The 26,480-nt window shown below is 39.5% G+C and overlaps 2 protein-coding genes and 1 long non-coding RNA gene across 21 annotated transcripts in view; 1 reads left to right on the forward strand and 2 right to left on the reverse strand.

Annotated features, from left to right (window-relative positions):
• LOC106036141 (histone H4 transcription factor-like) lies at nucleotides 1-18,103 on the reverse strand. 8 transcript variants are annotated; one of them, XM_048071448.2, is made up of 10 exons: nucleotides 17,963-18,103; nucleotides 16,791-16,944; nucleotides 15,457-15,680; nucleotides 11,475-11,586; nucleotides 7,507-7,659; nucleotides 6,992-7,069; nucleotides 4,123-4,243; nucleotides 2,931-3,069; nucleotides 2,016-2,131; nucleotides 1-1,387 (listed from the first exon to the last, which is right to left on the reverse strand). In XM_048071448.2, the coding sequence occupies exons 2-10, from the start codon at nucleotides 16,939-16,941 to the stop codon at nucleotides 988-990; spliced, it is 1,494 nt and encodes a 497-aa protein (XP_047927405.2). In that variant the 5' UTR covers nucleotides 16,942-16,944; nucleotides 17,963-18,103; the 3' UTR covers nucleotides 1-987. The 8 variants fall into 8 exon arrangements, with proteins under 8 accessions (XP_047927405.2, XP_013036863.3, XP_013036866.3 ...); XM_013181409.3 differs by lacking the exon at nucleotides 17,963-18,103 and adding an exon at nucleotides 17,788-17,954; XM_013181412.3 differs by lacking the exon at nucleotides 17,963-18,103 and adding an exon at nucleotides 17,774-17,952.
• LOC125183660 (uncharacterized) lies at nucleotides 18,101-22,361 on the forward strand. 2 transcript variants are annotated; one of them, XR_007166005.2, is made up of 3 exons: nucleotides 18,101-18,226; nucleotides 19,841-20,062; nucleotides 22,290-22,361. It is a non-coding gene; the product is annotated as an uncharacterized lncRNA (long non-coding RNA). The 2 variants fall into 2 exon arrangements; XR_007166006.2 differs by lacking the exon at nucleotides 18,101-18,226 and adding an exon at nucleotides 18,551-18,684.
• The window catches only part of PRDM15 (PR/SET domain 15), a 39,474-nt gene continuing 35,000 nt past the window's right edge, over nucleotides 22,007-26,480 (reverse strand). For all 11 annotated transcript variants that reach the window (XM_066979151.1, XM_066979142.1, XM_066979167.1 and 8 more), the window contains one exon: nucleotides 22,007-26,018. In XM_066979151.1, the coding sequence (XP_066835252.1) occupies nucleotides 25,542-26,018 (477 nt within the window). In that variant the 3' untranslated portion in view covers nucleotides 22,007-25,541. The remainder of the gene's footprint in view (nucleotides 26,019-26,480) is intronic.

The following is a 26,480-nucleotide window of genomic DNA, read 5'->3' on the forward strand; positions in this document are numbered from 1 at the left end:
ATAGCTGACTGAACATCACCTTCTCATCTGTACAGAGGTCATTCATATCTTGTTTTAAAAAATGTTTTCAACATCGGATTCCATTTTTACTGTGATGAAAGATAGCTGCCCTTCTTTTTGTCTCTGCCCTTTATACAAGAATCAAATTAGTAATGTCTTTAAGCAAGCACTTTTCCTAACGGGTCAGGATAACCATGGCTATATGGAAATATTTACGGAAACAGAGGTAGGCATTTTTAGCTATGCTGTCAATATCGTTATTTTGCTTTCTCGTCATTGTACCTGCAGCACCCAACAAATAACTATAAAATTTCAATTACAGCAAACTCTACATAAATTCTAAGTTCAGCTCTATGAATATCTTTAATTGTTCTATTTATGCATAACCATTGTTTTCAGTTTAATGCATTCATTTAACAGTGCATTGTAGCTTAAAAGTCCGTTATAAAAATGTCTCTATAATAACTCTTGAAAGAATTTTAAAGTCAGTAAATAAAGCTAAGAAACCAGCAGAAAAAAAAACGTAACTTTTATATATATATATATATATCTCACAAGCTGTTATCTGATTTCTAATAAATAGCATAGTGGAGTAATAAATAATGGGATGTATTCCCTACCATTTCAAACTTTGCCTCATGTATTGTGTCACTGCTTTCCCCCAAGGGCTATATTTGTTTTATAAATAAAGAAATATACACACATATTTATATGCTATATGAATACGTGAAACTTAAAACTTTCTTCTCCAAAGGGTTATTAATGAACATATTATATGTGCATAATATTGTGTGTATCTTGCATATATATACTCTAAGCACATTAGAATAATTTAACATGAAAGCAGAGAAAAGACAGACAGTATTATACACAAGATTTTGACAAGGATAAAAGTGCAGACTTCTTAAAATGTTTTGCTTAAAAAAAAAATACACCTCTTCTGAAGAGTATACTTTTCACAGCTAAATCCACAAAAACACTGTTTTTCTAGAAAGCCATCTGAATTCCCAAGCCCAGGTCAATTTCTATTAGTTTTTCCTTCACATTCACTGGTGTGGCTTCATCAGCTCTCGAGGAAGTAGAACAGCTTTCAAATGTCTGTACTGCGGTCTGAAGTTCCGAATACACAGGCTCCGGTATAGAAAACTCTGCTTCTACCAGAACATTTTCTCCAGTAGCTTGTAACCACGGCTGAAGTTGTGTGAAAAGTACTTCTGTTGTTGAAGCGTCCCTTTCGCAAGAGTCCCCTCCTTCTCTTCCAAAACTATTTTGACTTACTGACAAGTTATTTATTATCATCTTGTTATTAAGAGTCTGACCTAAGCCTGTGACAGCATTATATACTGCTAAATTCAAACTCATGTGGCCCTCATCATCTTCTTTATACCTAAGGGAATAGAGTTGAAAATGCAAGTTACAAACACAGTATTTACAGCAGAAAATAACATCTAATATGATTGCCAAAATTGAAAATGTCTGCAATTAGAAAATGAATCAGATTGCTATTTATTATGTTGTACTCAAAAAAAAACCACTCTGTATGAAGAGACAAATGCAATAGGGTTCCAATAAGTATTTTTCATCAAATACATATCACTTAATATAAAATAAGAAATACCTATTCACGATTATATTTCATTTGCTGAATTTTCTTGTTCCAAAATGGAGAGTGAGACTTGTTTGTACTTCAGAAGCTGTTGATATATTTATGCACAGCTTACTTCCTTGGCGGATACAACTTACATGGTCAAAAAAAAATTCTTTCAACAATCTAGGTTACAAGAATTTCCCAGTGGTAAAGGCTATAAAAACAAAATACTTTGACCATCTTTACACTAGGTTTTCCATCATGATAGCGAAATTTAAGATATAAATTGTTTCACAATATTTCACTGAGTATTTAAAGCTTGACCAAACATAAGACAGCATTTAATTAAATATCTGGATCTCTTATACAAAACCTACAAAAAAAAAAGTTACTTTATAATCTGAACAAGAATCAACTGATAACATACCTGAAACGAGAATGACTGCTGAGTTTATGTGCTTTTCGAAGATGTAGGGTCAATGTATAACTCCAGCAGAAACATTTCTGACAGATGTGGCATTTGTATTTCAGAATACCGTTACTCTTGGAAAGAAACAGTGTTAGAGTAATTTAAGACTTGCAAATCTGCATGAGGACAATTAATCCTTTGTTGAAAAGGGGGAAACTACACTATCTAGCTAAAAACCTTTTTGAACATAACTCCCTAAAAGGTTTTAAATGTGTGGGATTTAGGCAAACTTGTCTGCTTAAGGAACCTCATTGAACATGTAAGTTGTCTTTACTGCACATATCTTCAGTAGTAGCGTGACAATATAGCTTCCACTAAAACCTTTACATTTTACAATATAGCAGTGGTTGTAACTCAAAAAGTTGAAGAAACAGGCAAGAAGTATGCATGAACTATTGCAGCCAAAACTGTATTTTAATGTTGTGATGAAAGACTCACATGATCAGAAGTGATGTAAGCGTTACGTGTTTTATAGTTTCTTTATTTCCAGGTTACATATTAGCTCTAAGGGTGGAGTATCAACATGAGGAGAAAGGTGACATTGGATTTTAATCCCTGAAATATTTTGCATTTCAGATTAGGATTGGCATGTTATTTTAAAGAAAAAAAAAAACACATAAGTGGGGAGTTGGCTGAAATTCAAGACTGTGAGTATGCAACTGCATGTACTTAAAGTAAGCAATCAAAATCTATAGGTAAGGATGAATCAGGTATTTGCATAATACAAGAGTCCTAGAAATATGTGCAAATAGATACTTGATTTGATGGAAAAATGAAATATTTCTTTCATTCATATGAAACTAAACACATGTAGATTTGAAACCTAGGATCACTTATAGCAATATATTCTATTCTGCTATTTAATATACTCACCACATGTGCTCTCTTGTAATGCTGTTTCAAAGTTTGTAAAGTCCGTGAAGTAAAACCACATCCTTCAACATCACAGCTGTAGGCATCTGAATCATTGTGTGTTTCAACATGTTTATGCAGATCATACGCGTTCTTAAAACTGAAAACAAGGTAAAACAAATAACAGATATAATAGTACAGAGGAGTAGTCTTGTGGTTAATGTTTAGGACTGGGAGGTAGTAATTTTTGGCTCTGACAATGACAAGTGAAAGCGGAATATGTGTAAATCATTTCTCTTCTCTACCTCAGTTTTTCCACCTGTGAAAAGGGGATAATCTCTTTGATGTGCTCTGTATTTCATTTTCCATTCCTTCTTTCTTCCCACACATCCACGGCATGCCCAAATCTAGGTGATTTTTCCACAACTATGTTGCAAGGCATCAGCCTCTTTCTGTTCACACTGAGAAAATTCTTGTCCATTACGGATCAGTCATTTCATTATTTCTGGTCTAGAAATTCAGATTGTTTCCTTGTGTCCACCCACATTGTGAACACAAGAGTACTTAAATACTCGTTTACTTTATCCTACTTTCCGCATAAAAAGGCTAGACCTCTCATCTTCCCTGGCAAAAGTTACACATAATTTGCCAGTCCAGTGCTTGGTCTATCATATCACACATCCACAACTTGGTCTATCACATCACAATGGTATATTTTTATGTCTTTTTTTTTTTAAATATTATTATTTAATTGCTGTTTGGCATCATGTGATGAAAGCAGAAAAGAAACTGCTGCAGAAAAATCAGAGACCAAGACAGCAAAAGGTATAGTGAACCTGTGGCAGAAAAATCACTCAGAAGATTATGACTCTCCCAGGAACTGGCCAGCAATCATTCAGAACAGCAAAACCCACAGTTTAAGGCACTACTGCCACACATCTCCACTTGCCATCATCATGGACCATTTTATAGTCCATACAGTCTTGCCAAGAAAAGTCCCCTTTAAAACTTCAATCCTACTTTACCAGAAGTTCATGAACAACGTTTTAACAGATGAAGGCAGATGAACAGCAGATAAATCTATTACATTTCTTCCTTGACCAGTTGACTGTTTTAGTGGTTGAAAAGTTTCTTCTCTCTGTTAACTCCTATGTAAAAACTAACTCAGTTCTACAGCTCTGCTCACAGAGCTACAAGCCTTAAATCTTCTGACCTGCTGACACAGAGGTGACAATGGAAAGGGCGTTCATCACAGTGTCGGTATCTGGTGTGTGCTTTCAGTGAGGAGACACTTGTGCATACTACATCACAAAGCGGGCACGTAATACGGTTAACTGTAGAAAGAAAGATACTTTCAGTTCTGCATCACGACTTCAGCAGGACGTTCAGTCCACTATGACACATGAAAAGAAAATGTATTACAAACTCATATTAAAATTAACAGATTATAATAATTCAGGAACAAAATATACAGAGAAAAAAAAAGAGATAAAAATGGAACACAGGTAGAATAGAAAGAGTAGTCAAATAACAGTAATCTTTTATATGTATATATACTATTACAATGTTTCGAGTTACTTTCAAAAAAGGTAAGGGAAGAAGATGTAGAGGATCATGTTTCACTCTCCAGGCTCTAACAAAAGGATGATTATCTTCTTGCCTTTAGCACTCTGGGAGGATTCCTAAAAGGTGCACGTTGTCTGGAGGCCTTCTGACAGACAAGCACTGGCAAATCTACCTTTAATGTTTAAGGTATTACCACTCTTTAAAAAGGTGGTAGAAGGAATATGTGTCTGCCCTCCGCCTCCCCGTTTCACATTCGGATATATTTGCTTAAGGCATAATAATGGTAGGTGCTTGCTAAGCTGCCAGACTTTGAACTGCAGTGGCTGAGGCACAGGTTTGCTCTGCTGACTCTGGAACAGGGGAGAACCTCTGGCACGCTGGCAGGCAGGACTGCAGCATCTTAGCTGAACAAATGCTTGCTTTGCTGCGTGTGAATCAGCAACCTGATGAATGCGGTAGGGAGAGTCTTAACAAAGAAGTACGGGATTTCAATAAAACCTGTCATATTTAGGACCCTGAAATAATGCCTTATTTTATAATCAGACCGGTGCTCTGCAGGTGGCCAGGGAAAATCATGCAGTTGGAGTGTTCATGTTTTCTCAAAAAAAAAAAAAAAAAAGGAAGTAAATATAATGTGTTCTAACTGCTCTGGAATCCTTTCATAGACACCTTTCCTCATAGCTTGTCTTGAAGTAGGATAATTTTTTTTTTCTCCCTAAAATAAATAGCTTCATGTGCAAAATTAGTCTGGAGTAACAATCTAGAGAACTGCACCAGTGAAGTCTCTTGAAATGGTAGTATCCAACAGTTTACTTTGTCTTCTGGCACGTAAATGTATCCATGTGGGGAGCAATTTCAAAATACCCACAGACTTTGCATTCACATCACAACTTATCTCTGGCTAATTTCTTATAGACGGGCATAATTTTCACTATTTATCTATACCAGAAAGCTATTATGAAATATGCTGGAGTAAGAATCTTAAAATGTCATGTCTGCACTGGCAATCTGCACTAGCAGACATGTATGCTGCCAGAATTTTTAAAGAAAGCTGAATCATGAACCGAGAAAGTAACTGGCTCTAACGTCTGAAGGGATTTATGTTGTGCCTAAACAATTGGACCCAGGATTGCTTCACAGCTTCTTCAGCCAAGTTCACGTTGCAGCTGGTTCACAGTGGTTTACTGGGACATGACACAGGATCACATCATCCTTGTTCCTAGGTCCAGCCACCCTGTGATTTTCCCTGGCTGTGCAAGCAGGGTACAGGATGAATTATCAGGGGACAAGGCCAGCCAGGCCCCTTGTACAGTTCATAAAGGTTTAGATGCAGCCAGAGGGACCAGAAACAAACAGCCCTGTTCATCACGTCTTATTTTAGATATCAAATCTATTTTAACGTGTATTATGCTTTAATTAAACAAAAAAAGCAACCTCAGCATATTTAGACTGCTTCATTAGCTAATAAAAATAAATAAATCTGTATCTATTTCCATTTTCTGTCCAAAATCACCTTGACACAAAGGAATAAAACTAGTCTAGTAAACAAAAATCTTTCTCTACTTTCTGACATAAAATATTAAAATTAAGATATTTTAGGTAGATGCACGCCAAGAATAAACATATTTAAATATGAACATGGTTAATCTTGGTAGCTCACAGTAAGCACCAAATCAGATGCATAGTGTTAAGCATCAATGTGTTGAGTTGCAGACAGTGAAAAATCATAGAATCATAGAATATCCCAAGTAGGAAGGGACCCATAAGGATCACTGAGTCCAACTCCTTGATGTTTCATGTTTTCTTTACAAATGCAACTAGAATGTAGAATCTACTGTGACTGAGCAAGTCCACACATAGCTACTTGTATGTTTATACAACCTAAATAACTGGTACCCAGGTCTGGCTACATGGTTCAAATATTCCTGTTCCCAAAGCAAAGACCCACCCGCTTCTCGGCTTCTGTATTTCCTGTATGTCCAAGAGCAATATCACATGTTTCCTTCTGCTTGGATGCTGTAGGATTCTTTCCCAGCAAGTCATAGCTGTTGTAGTACAACTTGTGGGAATAATTTGGGGACCTGAGGGAGATTGTGGTTAGGTCAGTGAAGGACTATGCCATTTGAGTGAAGCTGATTATGTACTGTGAAGTGAGCAGGGATGCAGCTCAAGCTCAAACACTACTTTGGCTTTAACCATTCGCCCAGTCATGAAAGCAAGTAAACAGGGATGCAAGTGAAGAATAAGCATCTGCACAGGAAGCTACTGCAAAATAGAAAAGCCCACACTGAAAAGACCCCTTAAACTTTTTCATCAGAAGGCATGAAGAAGGGAGTTCCCTTGCTTCAGTGAAATTCTTGCTTTCCAGAATTTGTAACCCAGTTGCCCTAGTTTTGTCTATTAATTTTCTTAGCTGATACAACAATACCTTAGTAACTCTGTAGTTTATCAAAAACTGTTCTGTATAAGGTGACCTTGAGAAAAGCATGTTTTAATTTTAAAAAGCTCTGACTTACCATGTCCCCTCATGTGATCTCGTAGCAGTCTTTCATTGGCAAAATGTTTGTGACAGTTCTGGCAAACAAATATTTGTCCTGAATTTAAATAGAAATTATTTAGTGGCGATACAAATCACTTATGAAAGATACATTAATTAATAACCTATAGCTGCCAGTTTTGTAAATAAGCTAATACAACATTGAGACAGTTTCAGTATTCTTTTTCATTACCAATACTCTTCAGAAGAAAACTTAGTTTAGGCTTAATGAAAAGGATTGTTTATCAGTAACTTAATTTCATCCTCAGTCAGATAACAATGTTCAAAACACTAACAGTTTGAAATTTGAGTCAATTTTTCCATCAATAACCTAGAATGCTTTTACTTTCCATCGCCAACATACTCATACTTTCATGAGATTGACTTGTAAGAAGAACAGAATTATTTATGAGACTACGTGTGCACATTTGTTATAAAACACCTTAAATGAAAATCTCTTTAAAATATACACAAAATAAAAGCATATTGACTTACTATCTTCTGAAACTTGCCTCCTTACGTGATCAAAAAACTTAGTGTTATTGGAGAACATTCCTCCACAAGTAGGACATGCTACAACTCTTTCTTGCGTGTGGGTTCTTAAATGATCCCATAGCTTGTGCTTGCCTTTAAATACTCCTAAGCAGTCTAACACAAATAGACAAAACAAACAAACAAACAGAAAACAGCTGCACATGAGTGCTACAGTCTTTCTTGAATAGAAACAGCAAAGTCTATTACATATGTCTTACCAATGTATTTTTAAAAACCCAGAGTAAAACCTCTTCTGGGAGAAACAACAACAACAGCCAACCAGACTGTTGCAAACCTCATGTGACATTCAACCCTGCAAATATCTGTGACAAAGTCATATTATTTGTCAGTAATCAGAATTCTTCGAGACATGTTGTCCACATGTCCTTCCTTAAGAAAATTCTAGTTTTGAATTTGCAGAGGGCATGTTCCTATACCTTCCATCATCAGGCATAAAAGTTTTTGACTCCACCTGTATGTTCGTAAAGTAGAACAGAGATAAAATTAATTACTATCTCTGTTGCTATCACAGAACCCCAGCAAACTTCTCTTGTTCTCTTGAGAAACAGGAGAATATGACGGGGTAGTGAATACACGTGAAAGAACTCCGCTTACTGACCTCTTTTTTTTTTTTTTGTTTTAATCTTCATGTTTTTCTATCTTTACATACACATTCATGTATTGGTTAACCACACGCAATCAGCTATCCACCAAACAATCTTTGCATATAAATAGCTGTGTCAGACCTCTTGAGCTCAGGAACAGACTGGTACTGTAGACATAGAGCAAGAACAACACAACTAGAAAGTTCTGGTTATTGACATGTGACACATAAGGGTCTAGTAGGTTAATGTGTTGGCGTAAATGAAGCTTAAGAAGAGCTCTCAGTAGAAAACTTCGGATAGTTGTGAAGGAATACCCTCCCATATAACATAAGAAGAAGCTGCCACAAGACTCTCATCTACCTACCAAAGATAACAGCTATGCAGAAAACTGCATTTTTAGAAAGGTGAAATAAACAGCCTGGACCCAATCAGAGACTCTTAAGAGTCAAGAAGACTAAATTCAAATTCAAGAACAAGAGGTAGGAAAAGGTAAAAGATTCTTTGTGGATGATGCATGAAAATGGTCATCAAGTGAATCAAACTCAATGACAGGTTGGATACCTTTAGGTCTCCGAAATTAATACGTAAAATTAATTTAACAGAAATGATTCACCTAGTTCATTTAATCAAGTAGGTGCATCATGAGTTCCAAGTTCCATTTTTACTACTCATGGGGACTTTTTCTCTAATAGAAAGAAATGCCATAGTCTTGATAACAATCCACATCCACACCAGGCAGCAGAATAGAGACAACTTCCTGGAAAGGACCTCTGAGCTTCAGATTAACATACTTAGCAAAGGGCAAAGCCCTAGATTCTTCATTAAAAGACAAAGGAAACCTAAAACCTCACCTTGCCTACAATGAGGAAATAGGATCATCAGTGTCTCCTTCATCTTCACTGAGTACAGGATGCTTCTGGTCAGGAGGGGCCACAGAAAAAAGGCAAGGTCCCATGTCAACGTCAGGAGCTGGAGGAGTGATTATTCTTCCAGTGCAACCCGAAGATGTCTGTCTCCATTTGACTCCAGGTTCAAAATGCGATATATGGGACATCTGACTAAATCGCCCTTTTACATCTTTAATTTGTGAACTCTGTCAAGGTCAACAGCTTCTGGCTGCCTGACCAGCCTGTGGCCATCACTCCCTGCCATCCTCCCCGCCATGCGGCCTCTTCCACCTCACACATCTACAAGTTCAGTTGCTTGTGTTTGAGGTCCGCTCTAATACGGTGACGCTGCATAACCCTTGATGACACTTGAGCTAGGTTGAGAGAGAGAGCAGCAAAAAGCCTCCACTCATGCACCCTGAGCGTTCTGGCTTGGGACCTGCACTTACCTGCACTGTAGGGATGCTGTGAGGGGCCTTGCACCTCACTGCCCCTGCCTCTGACTTGCTGAATGAGCTTCCTGGCTTGGCCCCGGGCCTGTCTCGTTCCTGTGGACTTGTCCAGTGGCTGTGGCTGACCCTGGCTGGCACCACCAGACCTGCTCTGCTCTTGTTCAGGTTCTGTGAGACTGCACCCTGCCGGTGAGTTCCCTGCCTGCCTTACCGTCACCCTTAACTCAGTTTGCCTTTCCTTGCAGATCAGCCCATTCTTGCCGTACCTCCACAAATTCAAATGAACTCAGACCACCAACCAGTATACTGAGGGTAAAGACTGGGAAAAGACTGGTGCTATCTGTTGTCCCAGTTCCACGCCAACTGCTTCCTCATGGAGATGAGACCTCACATGCCCGTGCATGTTTCTTAATTTGGGGGTTGGAATGAAAAATTGTCTTTCACTTCCTGGACATTATGATTCTCCATGTTGATTTCAAATGTTCATCACCACCCTGAATGTCCAGACCACAGACTAATATAGACCCCACTACACCCAGGATATATGCATTTATTTTTTGAGGCACAATCTTTGTCTCAAAAGAGGTCTTCTCAGTTCCCCTGTGACAGAGAACTTCCATGAGTTCAAGAGGCAACTGCTACAGTACTTTAATATACTCCTTTAAAATGACTTTCCTAACTTCCTACTTGCACCTCTCTTGTTACAACTGAAGCTCATTACTTCTCATCCTTTCTAGCACAAACATAGAGAACAGATTTCACTGTTCCTAGAAGCAGGGCATTTCTTCAACATATTTGAAGATGTCATACTCCTTTTCTTTCACGCTTCCCTTTACCCATTCTGTTATTTATGCTATAAAGTCAGAAGAGTCCTTTCAGTTGTCCTAATAGGCTATATTTCCGAAAGCTATGATCACACAGATACGTGATTTTATTTTCCTCTAAGGACTACAGATTTTACGCTATCAGGTAACTGAAGTGAGTTCCCCAGCCAAAAAAATGTGCATCTGTTGTCTGATCTCAGGGTGGAAAGGGATGATGTTGCCTTGCATCCACGGACTGGATTTGGCCATCACCACAGTGAATACCTACTCTAAAAAGTAACTTTAATAAATTGAAAATACTTATATGTGGAGGGTTAGATATAAAGAGGATTCCAATCAAACCAGGACTTTGTTGACACACGTTAAATTGTCAGGTTTAAGGCAAAAAGAATGAATCTGCTCCAGGACCAGAGTCTAACAAATTGTCTCATTATTCTTCAGCAGAAAGTCTTCTCTTCTAGAGAAGCTCTGCTCATACACTTTGTAGGTCTGAAGCCGAATGGCATGTACATCAGATGGCAGTCCATACTTTAGCCCTTACTCAAACAATAAAGGCATCTGCTATGAAAGAGTGTCAATGGAATGTGGCTTCTACAACAGAGCCAAAGGCAGAACATCTGCTTTGAAGCCATGGTGATAATTTTAACACGAGAGGTAGCTAGCAACACAGACAATGCATTAGAAATGCTCTTTCTCACCACAGAGTTAGTTGAAAAAAACTAGAATGGCAATAGGTGTGCTTCCCTTGATTTGAAGAGACAGGTGAGAGTAAGCAGAGAGTAAGCTCACCATCAAAGGTTATCGTGAGGGAAACATTCCTGGTCCTGAGTGGTAGAATATAATTGAAAAGTCTGTTTGAATGGTATACAAACTGACATTCACAGACTGAATTATGAAGAAACCCAACCCTGGTCAGTACTGACATTTCTCAGCTTATGCTAATAGGGATTTGAATGCATTTGGTCCCACAGATGACATGAACTATTCTACTTAAATCATGGGTGCTATAAAATAAAAGTGTTCTGCAACTATTTTAGATAAAAAAAAAAAAATATCTGAAGGTCTTATAATGTCCTATGCAATATGTACTACTCAGTTAATTTTATAAGAAATGTTGCAGAGAAACTATTTTTTGCAATTTAAATTTTTTATATGAACTACCTTTCCAGTGACAATAAACAGCTTTCTTCTGATCTGTAACAGTTTCTTCCTCAGCAGCATAAGCATGATGAGCAACATGTTGATAGAACCACTCTGGATTATTGAAAGTAACCTAAAAACAAACAATAAAAAAAGGCATGGAGAAGTTAAGACAGTTTTGGCAGGAAATCAATTGACAGGACCATAGAATTAAGTGCTTTTAGAAACCAAACAGACATCAGTAAATACTGCAGTAACATTTAATTAACTCACCCCAACAGAAAGAAAATTACATCATTACAAAAATGTAGAACATTCGGCAGTATCCACCACAAAACCCAGGCCCTGAATTTGGACCTACCATCATGTAGTTGAAGCCTGTCTAGCTTAATTGAGGGAATGCTACCCATTCTTCACTTCTACCTGCTCACGAGAAGGCTATGAAGGAAATAGGAAAGCTGCACGATGATTAGACTGAATTAGGTGTTATAGACAGAGCGCTCCACCAGTCGGTGTGTGCGACAAGGGGCAACTAAACTTTAATTAGCCTCTTCCTCAGTCCACAAAAATCCACACCTGCAGTGAAAGTACACTGCATGCTTCACCTTCTTAAAGTCACACAGGGTGTCATCCAGCTGCAGACTGTCCCCAGTGGCAATTTAAAGTATTCCTCTCTCATTTCCCAACAACGTAACCCCTTAACCTCCTCGCTGCACTAGCCCAATTTTGTAAGGCTACACATTGAATCGGGACAAGGCATTAAACAGAATCTGACTGATCTGAATTGATCTGGCTTTAAATGCTAGGGAGAGGAAAATGGGGAAAAAAACAACACCTCCTTACACTGGTATTGCCACCGCAGATAATGTACAGTTGATTCAGATTGAAAGAGATTTATCTTTTTAAGAAAAATATGTAAATGAAAAAAAAATTATTCACTTAGTATTATGTTTTTAATGATCCTAATCTTAGGAGAGTGGATTAAGCTAAAGTGTTAAAAGGCATTATTTGCACAGAACAGAGCATTCACATGAGGAGTTAATGCAGGCGAACTGCTGCATTTTTAATTCGTACTCCAACGTATTTCACAATAGCTCCTCGGGGAAGACAAGCCCTTATTTCCTCTGAAGGACTTGAAACATGATCTGAGAAATCCAAGGTCCTGTGTATATGAAAACATGCAGGCATATTAAGGTGAATCAACTAAAGGGATTAAGCTCGACAACGATGGAAAGCCTCTTCACTTCCTCATCAGAGTGACCATAGAGAGGTTAAACCCGCTTTTATTTATTGGCACCATCCCTAAGTCTTTCCCCGGAACTTTCCTGAGCATTTCTTTATATGTACATAGAGGAGGAGAGAAGCTTTGGGGGCTGTTGCCAGAGTTAGGAGCTTTACCTTTGGGGAAACAGAATCTGACACGGTAGGAGGCACCGCAAGAGTCGGGGGAAGCTGTATAGCCAATTTTCAAAGAGAATTATATTTATAACTGTGGGAACATATTTGCAGGAGGGTGGGAAATGTAAGCAGCTTTCCCTGCCCTCACAGCTCTCCTTCGCAGTGCGCCCTACCCCACCTCCTGGGTCTAGTCTAGCCTGCCTACTAAGTTGGGAAACATTCTTTTAATTAATAAAATTCACAACATAGCTTGAACTTGAAAAAACATGTATAAAAAGATTTAGCAAAATGCTATGGACTAAAGGAGTCCACCTGCCACAAGCGCCCGCTTACAGAAATGAAATACAGAACATGAAATCAATGAACGTGAAGACTTTTCTTTTTTAAGTGTGCTTTTCAAAGACTGTGTTTACTGGCAGATGCAGCAAAATCAAACTTCTGAGGGCTTGGAAGTTTTTCTTAACTTCATTTTTTAAAATAAATAGACCAGTTGTTCCACTGTGCAAGTAAAGGCTGATTGGCATGTATCAAAAAGCATTGATACCTTAAAGTAACTACTGTAAGAAATAAGATTCCTACAAGCTATGAGGCAAAAGGGAAATAAGATTTGTTTGTAACAATAGTTTGTAATCAAACTATGCAAACTATCCCAAAGTTGCTATAAATAATGCTCTGTATTACATGCTTAGGCATATAGCTTTAAAAAGAAGAGACTGGGGGTATTTCCATGCTTAATCCAATAGTGAATAAATGCTTACCTACAGAGAGAGAATTTCTCACAGATTGAGTCAACAACAGAATTACCTCTCCCTATAAACTTTGCTTGATGATTTTATGTCATTTCTTATATAAAGAAAAAAAAAAATCAAAGAGAGATATCAAAGAGTTTTTTGGGTGTAGGTATTCTAAATTCAAAGCCAAAAGAGCCAAATGGATAGTTCTGGGCATTCTGTCCAACAATAACATACGCCTGACCAGACACTCACCCTTTATATATGCTATGCCATAAACAATCTGTAAATTGAAATGTTAAGAGGAAACTAGAAATAACCTTATACTTAGTAAGGAGAAGGTTAGCAAAACAAAACATGGGCTATAACTACCACCAGGAAACAAAAACATTTTCACTCCAACATTACACTTACTCTAATTCAACAGTGTGGTGTACGTGAGGGATTCAGCATGTATATAAAGCATCACCAGTCTGACATTCTCTTGCATGGACATATTTTCACCCTCATTAGCTCTTGTTTGTAACATCAAAAAGCATAATTTATGTCATAAATTTAATTTTATCACAACTTTGATATGAAAAAGTTATAGATAAGGATTTAAGGATGATAACCCATGCGTCATTGGAGGGCCCTGGGAGACATAAGGTAAAAGGATGAAAGGCCTTTCAAAAACATTAGAGTTTTTGTTTTTGATTTGTAGTTTGATGTTACTAAGCCTACATCAGATTTACCCATATAAGGTTTACAAAACTATCTAGTTTTACAGTTTTTTTTTCCCATGGCACAACTCATTTCAGGTGTATCTTGTTCTCCAGTATCACTTTGGTTTCAATTATATCAATTAAGTCAAATGAAATCAAAAACTCATACAACGTGACAAAAAGCAATGTAGATTGGATAGATATACAGCAGCAATTTATCTCATCTCAGAGACAGAAGTAGTGTAGATGATGTAGATGTCTAAAACCAAACTTGTCCAACAGTTACGCAGAAGGGGGCGGTATGAAAAGCTCTTCTGCAAGGCATCACATCTACAGATGCAAAGGTAACGCTCACTGGCCACAAATAACAGCTGAGCTTCTGAGTCCAACAGTGACAGGGAAAGTGCTTCCCTATAATATCATATCAGTTTGAAGCCACTTCTGATCAGGAGCAAACACCTCTAAGAAACAGAAATAAATGTACATGGGCAGCACTATTTATGTTAACATTCTCAAAAAAAAATAATATATATATATAGCAGCTGCTAATCACCTTGGTTCATGTGATACAGAAATAGCACAGTTGGAAGTGAATAGATAATCATTTTCTTTAATACAGGACACCACAAAGTGGTCAAGATACAACCCATTTTTAGTTGAAACCAATCCTGGCCACAACTGAATGTGAGACTTGTAAGAAAAGCCTATTGTAAGCATTTGATTTCTGTCCCAGTCAAAAATTAAAAAAAAATACAAACGAAAAACAAAAACTAAACAACATTTCCAACTGATCAAGGAAACATCAGATGTTCTGAGACTTTTCTTCTGATAAATGATAAGCTCTCTGGACCTCTCTAGAAACTACCAAATTCATGAATTTAACATTCAACTGCGTATATTACAGATTTGCATGTATGCTCTTAAAATATGAGGAAAGTTTCATCTTTGCCGAAAAGATCATTTTAGTCACCATAAAAAGAAAATTTGAAGTCATAGATGGTACGCAAATATCTTGTTTACATTTTCATGAAGGCTACCATAATAGTCCCCAGATCTAATTTATGATAATGGGAAGCATTGTACAGAGGTAAGTTTGAGCAAGTGAGTCAAATCCAAACGTAAAGTTAGGAAAGGAAAAAAATCAGTAGTATCTCAGCATATATCACTTACATTGCAATTCTCCCAATTGCAGACAAACTCCTCTGAGGTCTGTGGTAACTGATGCCAGCTACGGCTGGTCAGCAAACACGCCGGCAAGTCGTGGTGTAATGCCCATAACCGGGAGCCCACGAATTTCAGTTTGGTGTGGTAACTGTGAAAATTGACGTGTGTTATCAGCTCTCTGGGATCTTTTGCCCCAAACTCACAATTTCTCCACCAACACCGGTACTGCTCTAAACACAAGAAAGAAGTAACATTTTACAAAACGCTGTGTAAAGCCTGCAAGTGTTGCTGCAACAGTGAGAACACCAACAGCACTTACATTTGCAATAACCCTACGATCTGTAAGTAACCTTATCAGGGAAACTGGTAATTGCTATCTGCTGATAACGTGGTAGGGAAAACTTGCAAATCTCAGTGGCAAACAGATTTTCCGCTGTCTTAAAATTATAGCACCACTAGAGTGCTTTGTACCTTCAAACATAATTTTTATAGGAAGGCGCTTCACAGATTCAATGGGAAACTTTTGTAAAAATTTGTATTTTTCTTAGGTATATACTATGATACTCTTTGGTTTAGGTCACACAGACATTGTTAATGTTGGTTCAATTCTACTTTTTTCACCTTTAATTAAAACTCATTCACCTTTAATTAAAATGTCTACACCTGTAATTACACTTGATTACAGTGTTAAGAATAAAGAGCAGGATACACGAGAGCCAAAATAGTTATATTAACAAGTCTAGTATATTATTGCTATTACATCCACAGGGACTGCCTATAATTTTCTGCAGAATCAGATTTTTTGTTTTCCTTTTAAGTACACTTAGTACCATTAAAAAGATGTAAAACACAACACCAGTCATAAAACAGCACTGGTGTCTGTAACCAAACAAGGCAAACACCATACGAACAATAAAAGTTTCTGTTCTTCTATTAAGATTCATAAGACTGCTACTTCAAACCTGGAATTCATAAGCACCAGGCCAGTTACCTGAAAGGGAAGCACTCTGCCATTCAAAAGCAATTCGCTAAAATCTGTTTTAGACAATTGCACCTGCTCAGGACCTAACCTTAGAAAAACCCTCAGCAAAAGTTCCCAGATCACCTCTCCAGTCTCTTTCCATTTTAGTAACACCTATCCACAGAAACAAAAATCCAAGACCATCAGATCGAAAGGAAAAAGCAAGCGTAAATCTTTGTCTAAGGGCTTCGAGCAGCTGGATCCTTGGGAAGTCATGAAGGTCTGTGGGGCCTGTAAACTGAAGTCAGTATTACTTCCTAACCTAGGAAATAATCTTCAATACTGCAACATGATTTGTGTGACATGAGACACAAGTCACCTGTTGTTTCCAGGGGGTGATGTAGATACTCTTTCAAGTGTTCTGCAATGTGATCACAAAACTCCTCCATGCATTTTCCTACAAAGAAGCATTCTTCCCATTCACATGGCAATATCATTTCGGAGTTCTTAAATTTGCTTCCAGGGGCCATCACCTACAATTTTTAGAAGTACAGAGAAGTTTTAGTTACTGCATCATATTTTTATAAATTTCCCTTGTAAAAACAGCAGTTAGGATTACAGGCTCCTGAATGATATATATATTTTTTTCCTTTAATTACTGGATACTTTATTTTAAGAATCTGTGGCCATATTTTGCAAACATTTACACCTTGCCAGAAGCCCCCAGTTGTGACATTTTCATTACAGCCATACAGCTGGAGCCCTACGATCACCGTCCCAAACATCTGCTACCATAATTTAACTCCACAGAAGCACTGTAAAACATCTTCCACACAAAAACGCAAACTCTGGGAGGAGGATGGCAACAAGCAGCTGGGAGGAGGTTCGTATCATCCCTTATCAGCACATACAGATCTGGAAGATGGATGGCGTCCAATAGCCTAAAGCATCGGTATAAAAGCCTGCCTGTGCCTCCACTGGTGCGGCTACTGAGTCGATTGCTGAAGAGTCAGGCACTGACATAATACTGGTTAAAAAAATTGGTGGAAAAACATGCAGGAGTCATGTGTTAACTCTGTGGTGTTAGGTAGACACTGTTAATCTAACCTGCAATATTTTTGCACTTCTGGCCACTAAATATACTGATTTGGAAGCGTGTCCCCCTAGTTAATTGCTAAAAAGCTGCAGAGATAGTTGAACATCTTCCACTGGGACCCGTACTTTTCCCTCATTTTAAGAGGGTGATCTAAACCGCTACAACTGACTGGTTTATTTCACCCATTCCCCATCCCGCTGACCCCAAGCTGCAAAGCAAGGAGAGCGCCCTTTGTGCTACGCATTAAAGAATTCACCATCGACTACTTTAAAAAAGTTACTCCGAGCGCGGCAATTAGCATCACTGCCACAAACTACTCAGAGCAACGATTCCTCTGACGGGCCAGGGCCGGTGCCCGCAGCACCCTGCCCGAGAGACCCGAGGTACGGCCCCGGCAGGGGGCTCCCGCCGCCCCCTCAGCCCCCCGCCACGGGCGGCCGGGGCTCTCCACATACCCGCCCAACGGCCGCAACCGCCGCCGGCCTGAGGCGGGCCGGGACGCGCCTGCGCAGGAGCCGCCTCCACGTCTGGGCGGAGGTGGTGGGGGGCGACTTCGTCCCCTCATGGCGCCCTCGTTGCCTCTCACGGCCCCTCACGATCCGCTCAGGGTCCCTCGGGGCCGGGGGCGGTTTTGGGGTCGCCCCTCGGGGCGGCGACCCTCGGTCCCAGCCCACGAGTGGGTGAGGAACAGCAGCAGCCGGGTGTCCTGCGCTGCCCGGGTGTGTGATTTCTTGGGGGCGTTCATCGATAACAGCAGGCTCCCGCTCTGCTTGAATTACTCCTTAAACCACTCTTCGTTCTGATAAAACGCTCACGCACAGAATTTCTAGCCTTTTATTTATTTTTTTCTCCAGTGTGTAGACTCAGAAGCACCGTCAATACTGCAAGAAGACAAAGTTAATTAAGAAGGAAATGTGCACGCTGTATGATTAGAACAGCGATCCCTTCACTAGAAACGCTCTCGGGGGTGACTGAATTATGTTCTAGCACTGGTAAATGCAGCGCTCTTCTGCAAGGCTGCTCAGCCAGCAACGCCCCGTATCTCTCTCTATTCAACCCGCTTCTGACTTGCACAACCACACAAGTATATCGTGCCTGGAGGAGAACTTGGTGCATGTTGGGATTTGCATGTATTTCATGGGAAAAGTAGTGGAAAAGGGAGGAGAGTGAATGAGAAGTAGGTGCATTTGCCTCCAGGACAAAGTTTCTCATTTTTTTTTTCTCTTTGATTATGCAATCTGAGCTCTTCTCTTTTCCGTCTTTATAAATGGTGTTTTGTCACAGATTCCACTGTTTCTTCAGCAAAAATCTTCTGTTTGATTCAGGACTGACTTCACAGAAGGACGATAAAGCAACTATTCTTTACCTTTTAAGACAGCTCCCCAAAGAACCCCTCTTTGTCCAAACACCTGCCATACGTACCCATGTTTACTCTGAAAACACATCCTGCATTCTCTGTTGTCACATGGGCCCTTGGGTACAGGTGCCATTTGTATGGCAGGCAAAGGTATTTATTCCTTTGAAAGCTCAGACCATGGTCTTAACATAGGTATGGGTGTGGAGAGAAGGGAAGAAGAGCTCCCATATGCAGTTACTGTATTTTTTTTTAACCTACCCACAGCACAGCCCATATAGCAGATTTGAGAACCATTCTTTTCTATCCCCCTCTCCTTGGCACAACAGAGAGCGGGGGTAGGAACTTCCCCACCCTTCCCTTTAATGTGCTCATTTGATTTTTTGTTGTTGTTGTTTTGCAATTTGGTTGTAAAGCACCCCTCTTTATTCTAATATCATCCCCTCAGTGATGCTCCTACGTCAGACTTGCATGCAGATAGCACGTACAGGACGGAGCAGGTCTCTTCTGTGCGTGAGAAAGGACGTTCAGGCTTGAGAAAATGCTGCCCACAAGCTCTTGCCAGAAGTGATGAAATGTAGACCTGCTATACACTCTTATCATTCGTGCATCTTACACTTTGCGACCTGCATGTTGCTGCATATAACGCACTGAGTGTGCTTTGCCTTTGAAGTTAATGTATGGTAAACTAAGTACACGCTACCACTTTCCCCTCTACAAGTAACAGTATAGGTTCTGCTAGAAAAAAAGCATCTTAACATATTAATCGCTAATATTTACTTAACAGGACTGCATCCACCACATCTTACCATACAGTTCTGTACAGCAAGTTAAGTATGTGTTCTCTGTTTTTTTGTTGTTGTTGTTTGGTTGGTTTTATTATTATTATTGTTATTATTATTAAAAAAAATGTTGTATGCCCGATGTATTTTGTTTCCTCTTTTTCCCCAGCTTTGAATCTTTTTCTTGAAATTCACAGGTTCGGGCCCCAGAGACAACCAGGCTCCTTCAAGCTCCGTGAAAAACAGCCAGCTGCGTTGGGAAGAGATGCTAAAATGAGAACATGGCTTGAGGGAAGGGCTGGCAGAGCTCAGCTGATATCTGGCCTCATTAACAACACCCAGCTCATCAATCCATACACGAGCAGTTCTGGCAAACTGGACAGCGCACGTGCTGCCTCCTTCTTCCAAGAACCTTACAGGTAGAAGGGCGAAAATCTGCAGAAAATCAGCATCATTAGGTCTGATAATTTTAACTCCTCATTCTGCCATTACTACACTTCTTTTTTTTGTAGCTATTTAAGTTTTCCTACCAAACACCTTAAAAACTTTATTGGATCAAAACCTACATATAAACGGAAAAATACAAAGGGAAGCACTCGACTGACAGCCAAAAGACATTAGAACTGAAAAACTTCACTTTAGATGGAAAAAAATCCCCCAACTCGGTATTTTTAATTGCTTTAGACATCAGCTGCTCTACAGCCAGTGCAACTAACTAGCTTTTCAAAAGGTTCAGCACCTAGCTAGACACTAACTGATCAAAACAACTCATGGATAAGACAGGAAGACGACAGCACCACACTACAAATGCTGATGAAATCCCAACTCCAGGAGCAAGGCTGAGGTCGCTTGGAGGAGTCTCGGCTTCCCTGCCCCTCTCAAAGGACACCCCTTCTGCCCCTTTCAGCTTGGCTGTTAGGAAGGTCCGATTAGCAACGGTGAGCACGGATCCCCCAGGAAAATGATGCAGAGTGTCAGCCATCGGCAGGGCTCTGTGCGCTGAATTTGTTTGAGCCGAACTCTGCGTTTTGCGACTGTCATCACTGCACGTGCAGAGTAGCACTTCAGGACCCAGGAGGGAAAAGAAATCCAAAACAGCTTTCTCAAAGCATTTTAGGGCAAAAAAAAAAATGTATTTTCCAACCATTGTTGCACTGCATTGGGAAGTAACTGTGGCTTTTTAAAGTGTTCCAACAATTTTAGTCAAGAAAACTTGACAGCTTCTTGCCACGTACAGTGTGAATACGACAGCAGCATCACAGCACTGAAGAAAATCACTCTGAGTTGATGACAAACGTGATGGAAACGCCTTTTTTTTTGTTGTTGTCCTGTTGCCAACATGACACTTTGGATTTGCTACAGGGCAAAAGCCCCTACGTGAATACAAACCTTGGCAACTAATCTCACAGATGCAGTCACTCGGCTGTACTGTCTTTGTCCAAAAATACTGAGAGCAGAGCTTTGCTGTGAGTTGTGGTGCGGATCGGCAGGACCCTCCTCCGCTGAGTTTCCTCCTCCCTTTACACCAGATTAGGCCAGCACACTCACAACTGCCATGAATAGCATGTGTTTGCCATGTGTTTTGCCATGCCAAAAACATAGAGGGTTAAAGATTTTCCGACAGGTATGCCTATATCGATAATACATGTAAGGCCAAAAGTAATTAAAAGGAGAGACAGCATTACTTTAGGTAGTCTAAATATCGTCAAGGGAATATCATTACTGAAAAAGAATTCACAAAACCCCACTAACAAAGTTATTTTCCCTATCCATTTTCTTGTAATACCCACAGTTTTTATATGACTATCGTTTAGATGTATGGTATCTTTTCCATTCCCAGTCTTCCAGATGAGGCATTCAAGCATCTTTTTGTGTACAGAACACTGGTAAATTACCCTGACAAACTGACAGAAAATTCAGTTTCAGAAATAATTTCGGCTGTTATCCAGCTGGTAATTTCAAACACTTTCTGGAACAACAATAAAGGTGCGGATACGTAGTTGTTTAGACAGATAGGAAACTGACTGGTAAGTTTCTGCAAAATACTTTTTCTACTGGCACATCTCAAAAGAAAAGTTTAATTTTAGAGTGTAATGGCACAATACAGTAGGTTTTCCAGAGAGAACTCATCTTAGACCATGGCTGAGAAGGATGTAATCTCCTCTGTTTTTTTCTGTTACTGTACAGCAATAAGCTATAGAATAAATGTTTTAGGATGCTACCCCATATTCCTGTATATTTTGGGGTACACAAAGTTCGACAGATAACTACTGGATCTTACTGCTATTGAAGCAAGTCTACCTGAAGAAAAAAGTTTGATACATTGAGGACCAAAAAGAATAAAAACGCTAGTAGAGGAAAAGTTCTGTACCTTGTTGCTCCTTTACTTCAGAGCCCATGTGCCACAGACAGCATTCAATTAAATAATAGTCTCAGCAATAAACAATGACAATACACAACACTACACAACATCACTCCTTTGGCTCAAAATATTTCCAGTTTGTTACCGAACAGTTGTTATGCAAAATCTCCAACACACGGCTGAAAAAATGTAACCTTCATATGCTATAGGTGAAAAGGCTAGTAACAAATTGGCAAATGAAATTTAGATTGCACATCCCTTACATATTTTTATTTGTTGTGCAGGTAGAAACAGCATCAGTATAACTTTGGTATTTGTCTGAAAAAGGCTTGGCTGGGAGAGCAGCTGGCATTCACTAGTTCTCCAAGGTAAGTTCTGTCTGAAAAGGAATCAATTTCCAACTTCTCAAAAAAAATGGAGTTTTTCATGTTGCAGCACACCCAAGATACAGTTTTGTTCTCATAGGGATGTTAATAATATTAGTAATAAAATCACACTGAGATGATGAGGTACCACAGCAAGGGTTGCAGGGAAAGATCATTTTTAAAAAGAGCCTTCTGGGAGGTTCTGAGAACTTTCTACTCAAAAGCCTACTTTTGAGTAGGAAGGGCCTACTCAAAGCCCTTCCTTCCAGTGAGCTTCATTTTTATCTTCGGAAGCAGAATATCATTTAAGATTTTGGGGGTACTGAGTTAGTTAAATACTTAGGACCAATTGTCATCAGAAGGGCAAGATGCTGACTTGCTTGGGCCAGATTCCGTGGGCCAGGAAGCGCAGGAGGGATGAGAGTCAGCATGAGAGCAGAGAACACCTGAGGATCAGACGCAGGACAAAGGGGCTATGTGAAGTCAGAGAGATCTCTGTAATGGGCGATCACCTGCAGACACCATTCTCATCAAATAGCCAGGCAACTATCAGCTGTTAAAAAGGCTCTGGTTGATTCGATGTATCCTGAATGCAAACATCCGTGGTATTAATAGTGAGCAGATGTACTCAATGTGCAACTGAGGCAAAAAGTCTCCTCCTCCCTACTTAAAAGGTTAATCACCACATACATATGTCTAGACAAAAAACTCATCTTCCAGAAACTCTATATGCAGCACTGCAACCCTCCTTGTTTGTATACATACATGTATTTTTTTTAGATGTCAGCCATCTTATTTACCACAGCAACTTGATCCCAGACCTCTGCATTTGCTTTCCTATTTTTTTTTCAGTCACCCTGCCAAAATATAATGTGACTTTATTAATTAGGTACTGAACATAGGGAAAAAGAAAAGTTTAAAAAAGTTTTAAAAAGTTTCAAGTACATAACATGTTTTATAAATAAAACCTAGAGTCCTCTTAATCAATGGGTTTGGCATGAAGGGGAAGCACTCGTGGGGAGGATAGCTGAGAAGCTTATCAAGCCGAAGCCAGTGGTGGAATAATCTGTGTGATAGAGGGGCATCAAGCTCTAATTCTTGGGATGGTGGGAGGCTATAAAAAATTACAGAATCACAGAGTGTTGTTTGAAAAGGAACTGGGGAAAACAAGAGACCAGGGAACAGAAAATTCTTTCTTTTCCACACTGGTAAAAGATGTTTCTGATATGCATCGTTTGTCCCCTCAAATATAGGCGTCTCCCATAAAGTCATTTCTGGACTTGTTGACATTTACAGCAAAGTAGTTCTATTCCTCTGGCACAAAATCTGTCACCAGAAACCCCCCTCTTATTGCCATGCCCCGTTGCAATTAGGCTTTACACAGAGCGTAGCAAAGCGAGACTCTGGCTGTTGCTCTGGCACCAAGAAAGCCACGGGAGGTTATCTTTAATTTCCAGTCATTTATACTTTGGAAGGATTTGCTGCAGAAATTATAAGGCATTCTTTAGGGGTCAGGTAGTCCATGTTAATACCAACTTTCAAAGACAAACTCATTCCTACTCATATTTTTGCTAATACATAGAACATTTTCATAAATATGATAGGCACAGACAGGATTTTTACAACCATCAGTCTTCACTGTTAAACACAGCAGCAGCTTTATCCTCAGCAAAAATCTTTAGTATGGTTCTGTGGCTCAGTTTGCAGCCCCAAGGGAACTTGTTCTTCAACTGTAGCTGGCAGGACAAATTTGCCTTTCAGGATTCCAGGCAGCAACTTTTTGTTTGTTTGTTTTTAGTTTATTCCTTTTTGATATCAGCTGCTTTTGCTCTGTGGGAAAGATACTGTCTCCTTGACATGCGAAAGTCCAGACTACACATCAATATATGGAGAATGGAATGAAAGTGTAGTATCAGCAGTAATGTATTTGGCCCAACCCTCTATTTATATCCCCAATATTCATGCAAACCTTGCCCATTATACACTAGGGCACACTGCCTCCACGTGGCAGAATATGCGTTAGACATTTTTTTGTCCTGCATTTCACAAAACCTTGTATGTGGCAATCAATTTTGGAAACTGAAGAAATAGAATCCATACATTATTAAAGGGCAATATGAGGACGTGGAACTTAATGCATCATATTGATAACAATGTTCTTCACACAAATATTCACCAGGAATGCACAGTAAAGTACAAAGGCTATATATATATATGTATATATATATATATATATATAAAGAATGCTTTCTCAAATGTTTATTACACGATGAAAGAAGGCTAATTGAAAAAAAATCACATCCTGAACTTGATCAAAGGGGACCAATTGCTCTTCGGGCCTAGCAGCTAAAAGCAAAATTGAAAGAGCAGTTTTGAAGAATTACATAAAACTGTATCACATTCTTGTCTCAGTTCGTAACTGGTTTGATTCAAACTTGACTACAAGACCATAAAAGTTGCTTTAGCATTAGACCAGCTATGTGATTCAAGTAGCGCTAACACTGTGTTACGGGTACAGGGTTTTTCCCATCACTAAATGAAAACACTTTGTGAAATTGGTATATTTTCTTCCACACCACACTCATCCCCACCCCCAAGCCCCAACCTCCACCTACTTTACCAACGTTGTTAGATATACGACCTAAAGAAGAAAGAAAACAATTATTGTTTTGCCCACTTGTGTTTACATTTCAGTCTCTACCAGTTGGCCAGAAGTGCACTCCAGCTTACTGTCAACAAGGTCTTCGTATATAATTTCCAGACTGGAGAGAAGTAAGTGACATGTTACGGCTGAAAGGGTTTTCTAAATCACCAGTGCCATATTATTTAGGATTTCCCTGCTTTGGTTGAGATATATTATGATGCTCCTGTCAAATCTCAATCTTTCTGCACAAAATACACAGTGCAAGGCGGTGCTAAATTTATGGTGAGATTTTTCTTTCATTTTTTTTTTTTTTTTTTTTTTTGTAAGACAGTGCAAGGTCTAGAGACGATATGAGAATCTCAAAATTAGGGTGTTGCAGGGTGCTATGCCAATTTCAGCTTACATTTCATTGTATAAACATTTTCCCATCTGTTTGGTATCCAGCAAACAATCCTATTAGAAATTTTCCAAGTGTCTGCGTGTTTTTGTCTCTAAGTACTGTCCATTTCAACTTTTCAAAGTATAAATTAGTAGCTATACATCTGTTGTTGTTGCTCTGTTTGAACCTGTTGCTGTCCTGACTGCTGTTGCGTTGGCTGTGCCTGGGGCTGCAAGACATCAGTTTGAGGCACTGACCTCCACGTCAGAGGATGCTGTTCTGTTATCTGGTTCCCCAGAGGAGCAATGGAGTTCACCAGGGTGGTCAGGTTTATAAAATGGGCCACAGACTGAGGGTTGGCGGCCTCCGGCTGCGGCTGGATCTGAATGTCATTCTGGCGGTTGTGCAGCATGGCGGAACCACTGACGGTGTCAAACGTCACGGTGAGAATGGAGTTGTCCAGCTGCAGCTGGCGCTCGGGCGCAGCCAGGTGGCCCACTGCCACCGGCTGGAGGTTTGTGAACTGGGTGCCAGCGGCCGTCGTAATGGGGGTAACGGTGATGTTTGTCAGCCCGACGGAACTGGACGGGGCTGTGACATTGGGGTCGCCAAGGGTCACCACCACCTGAGGAAAAACAGAAAGGTAACCTGACTGTCAAATATCTGGCACTGAGGAAAAGACAACTGAGTGCTGATTGACTCGTATGTTGCTGCTGCCAGCAAAAGAAGCCATACAGATAGAGGGGAATATAAAAAGCTTTGAATGGAACAACTTCCAAGTACAGAAGTAAGGAGATAATGGGGGAGGGCATACGTAACATTCAAAACCGTCAGCCAAATTAACTGTCACACCTGTAGACATAGCTTCAGCCAGTTAGTGGTACCTGGCAAACAAGGAGATGGTAACACTGAAGGAAATAAAAACAGATATGAGGAATGGTCTGGCCTGATTTTTTTTTTCTTTTTAATTCCTATTTATCTTTGTATTACTGCAATTTATCAAACTAGCCCTAAATGTTCCGATTGCTCTTTCTGTGTTTGCTATTAGGGAAACAGTTTATCCCCCTAAGCAATGCCAGCTGCCCAT

Source organism: Anser cygnoides, chromosome 1, assembly GCF_040182565.1.
Source record: "Anser cygnoides isolate HZ-2024a breed goose chromosome 1, Taihu_goose_T2T_genome, whole genome shotgun sequence".
Taxonomy (NCBI): Eukaryota; Metazoa; Chordata; class Aves; order Anseriformes; family Anatidae; genus Anser; species Anser cygnoides.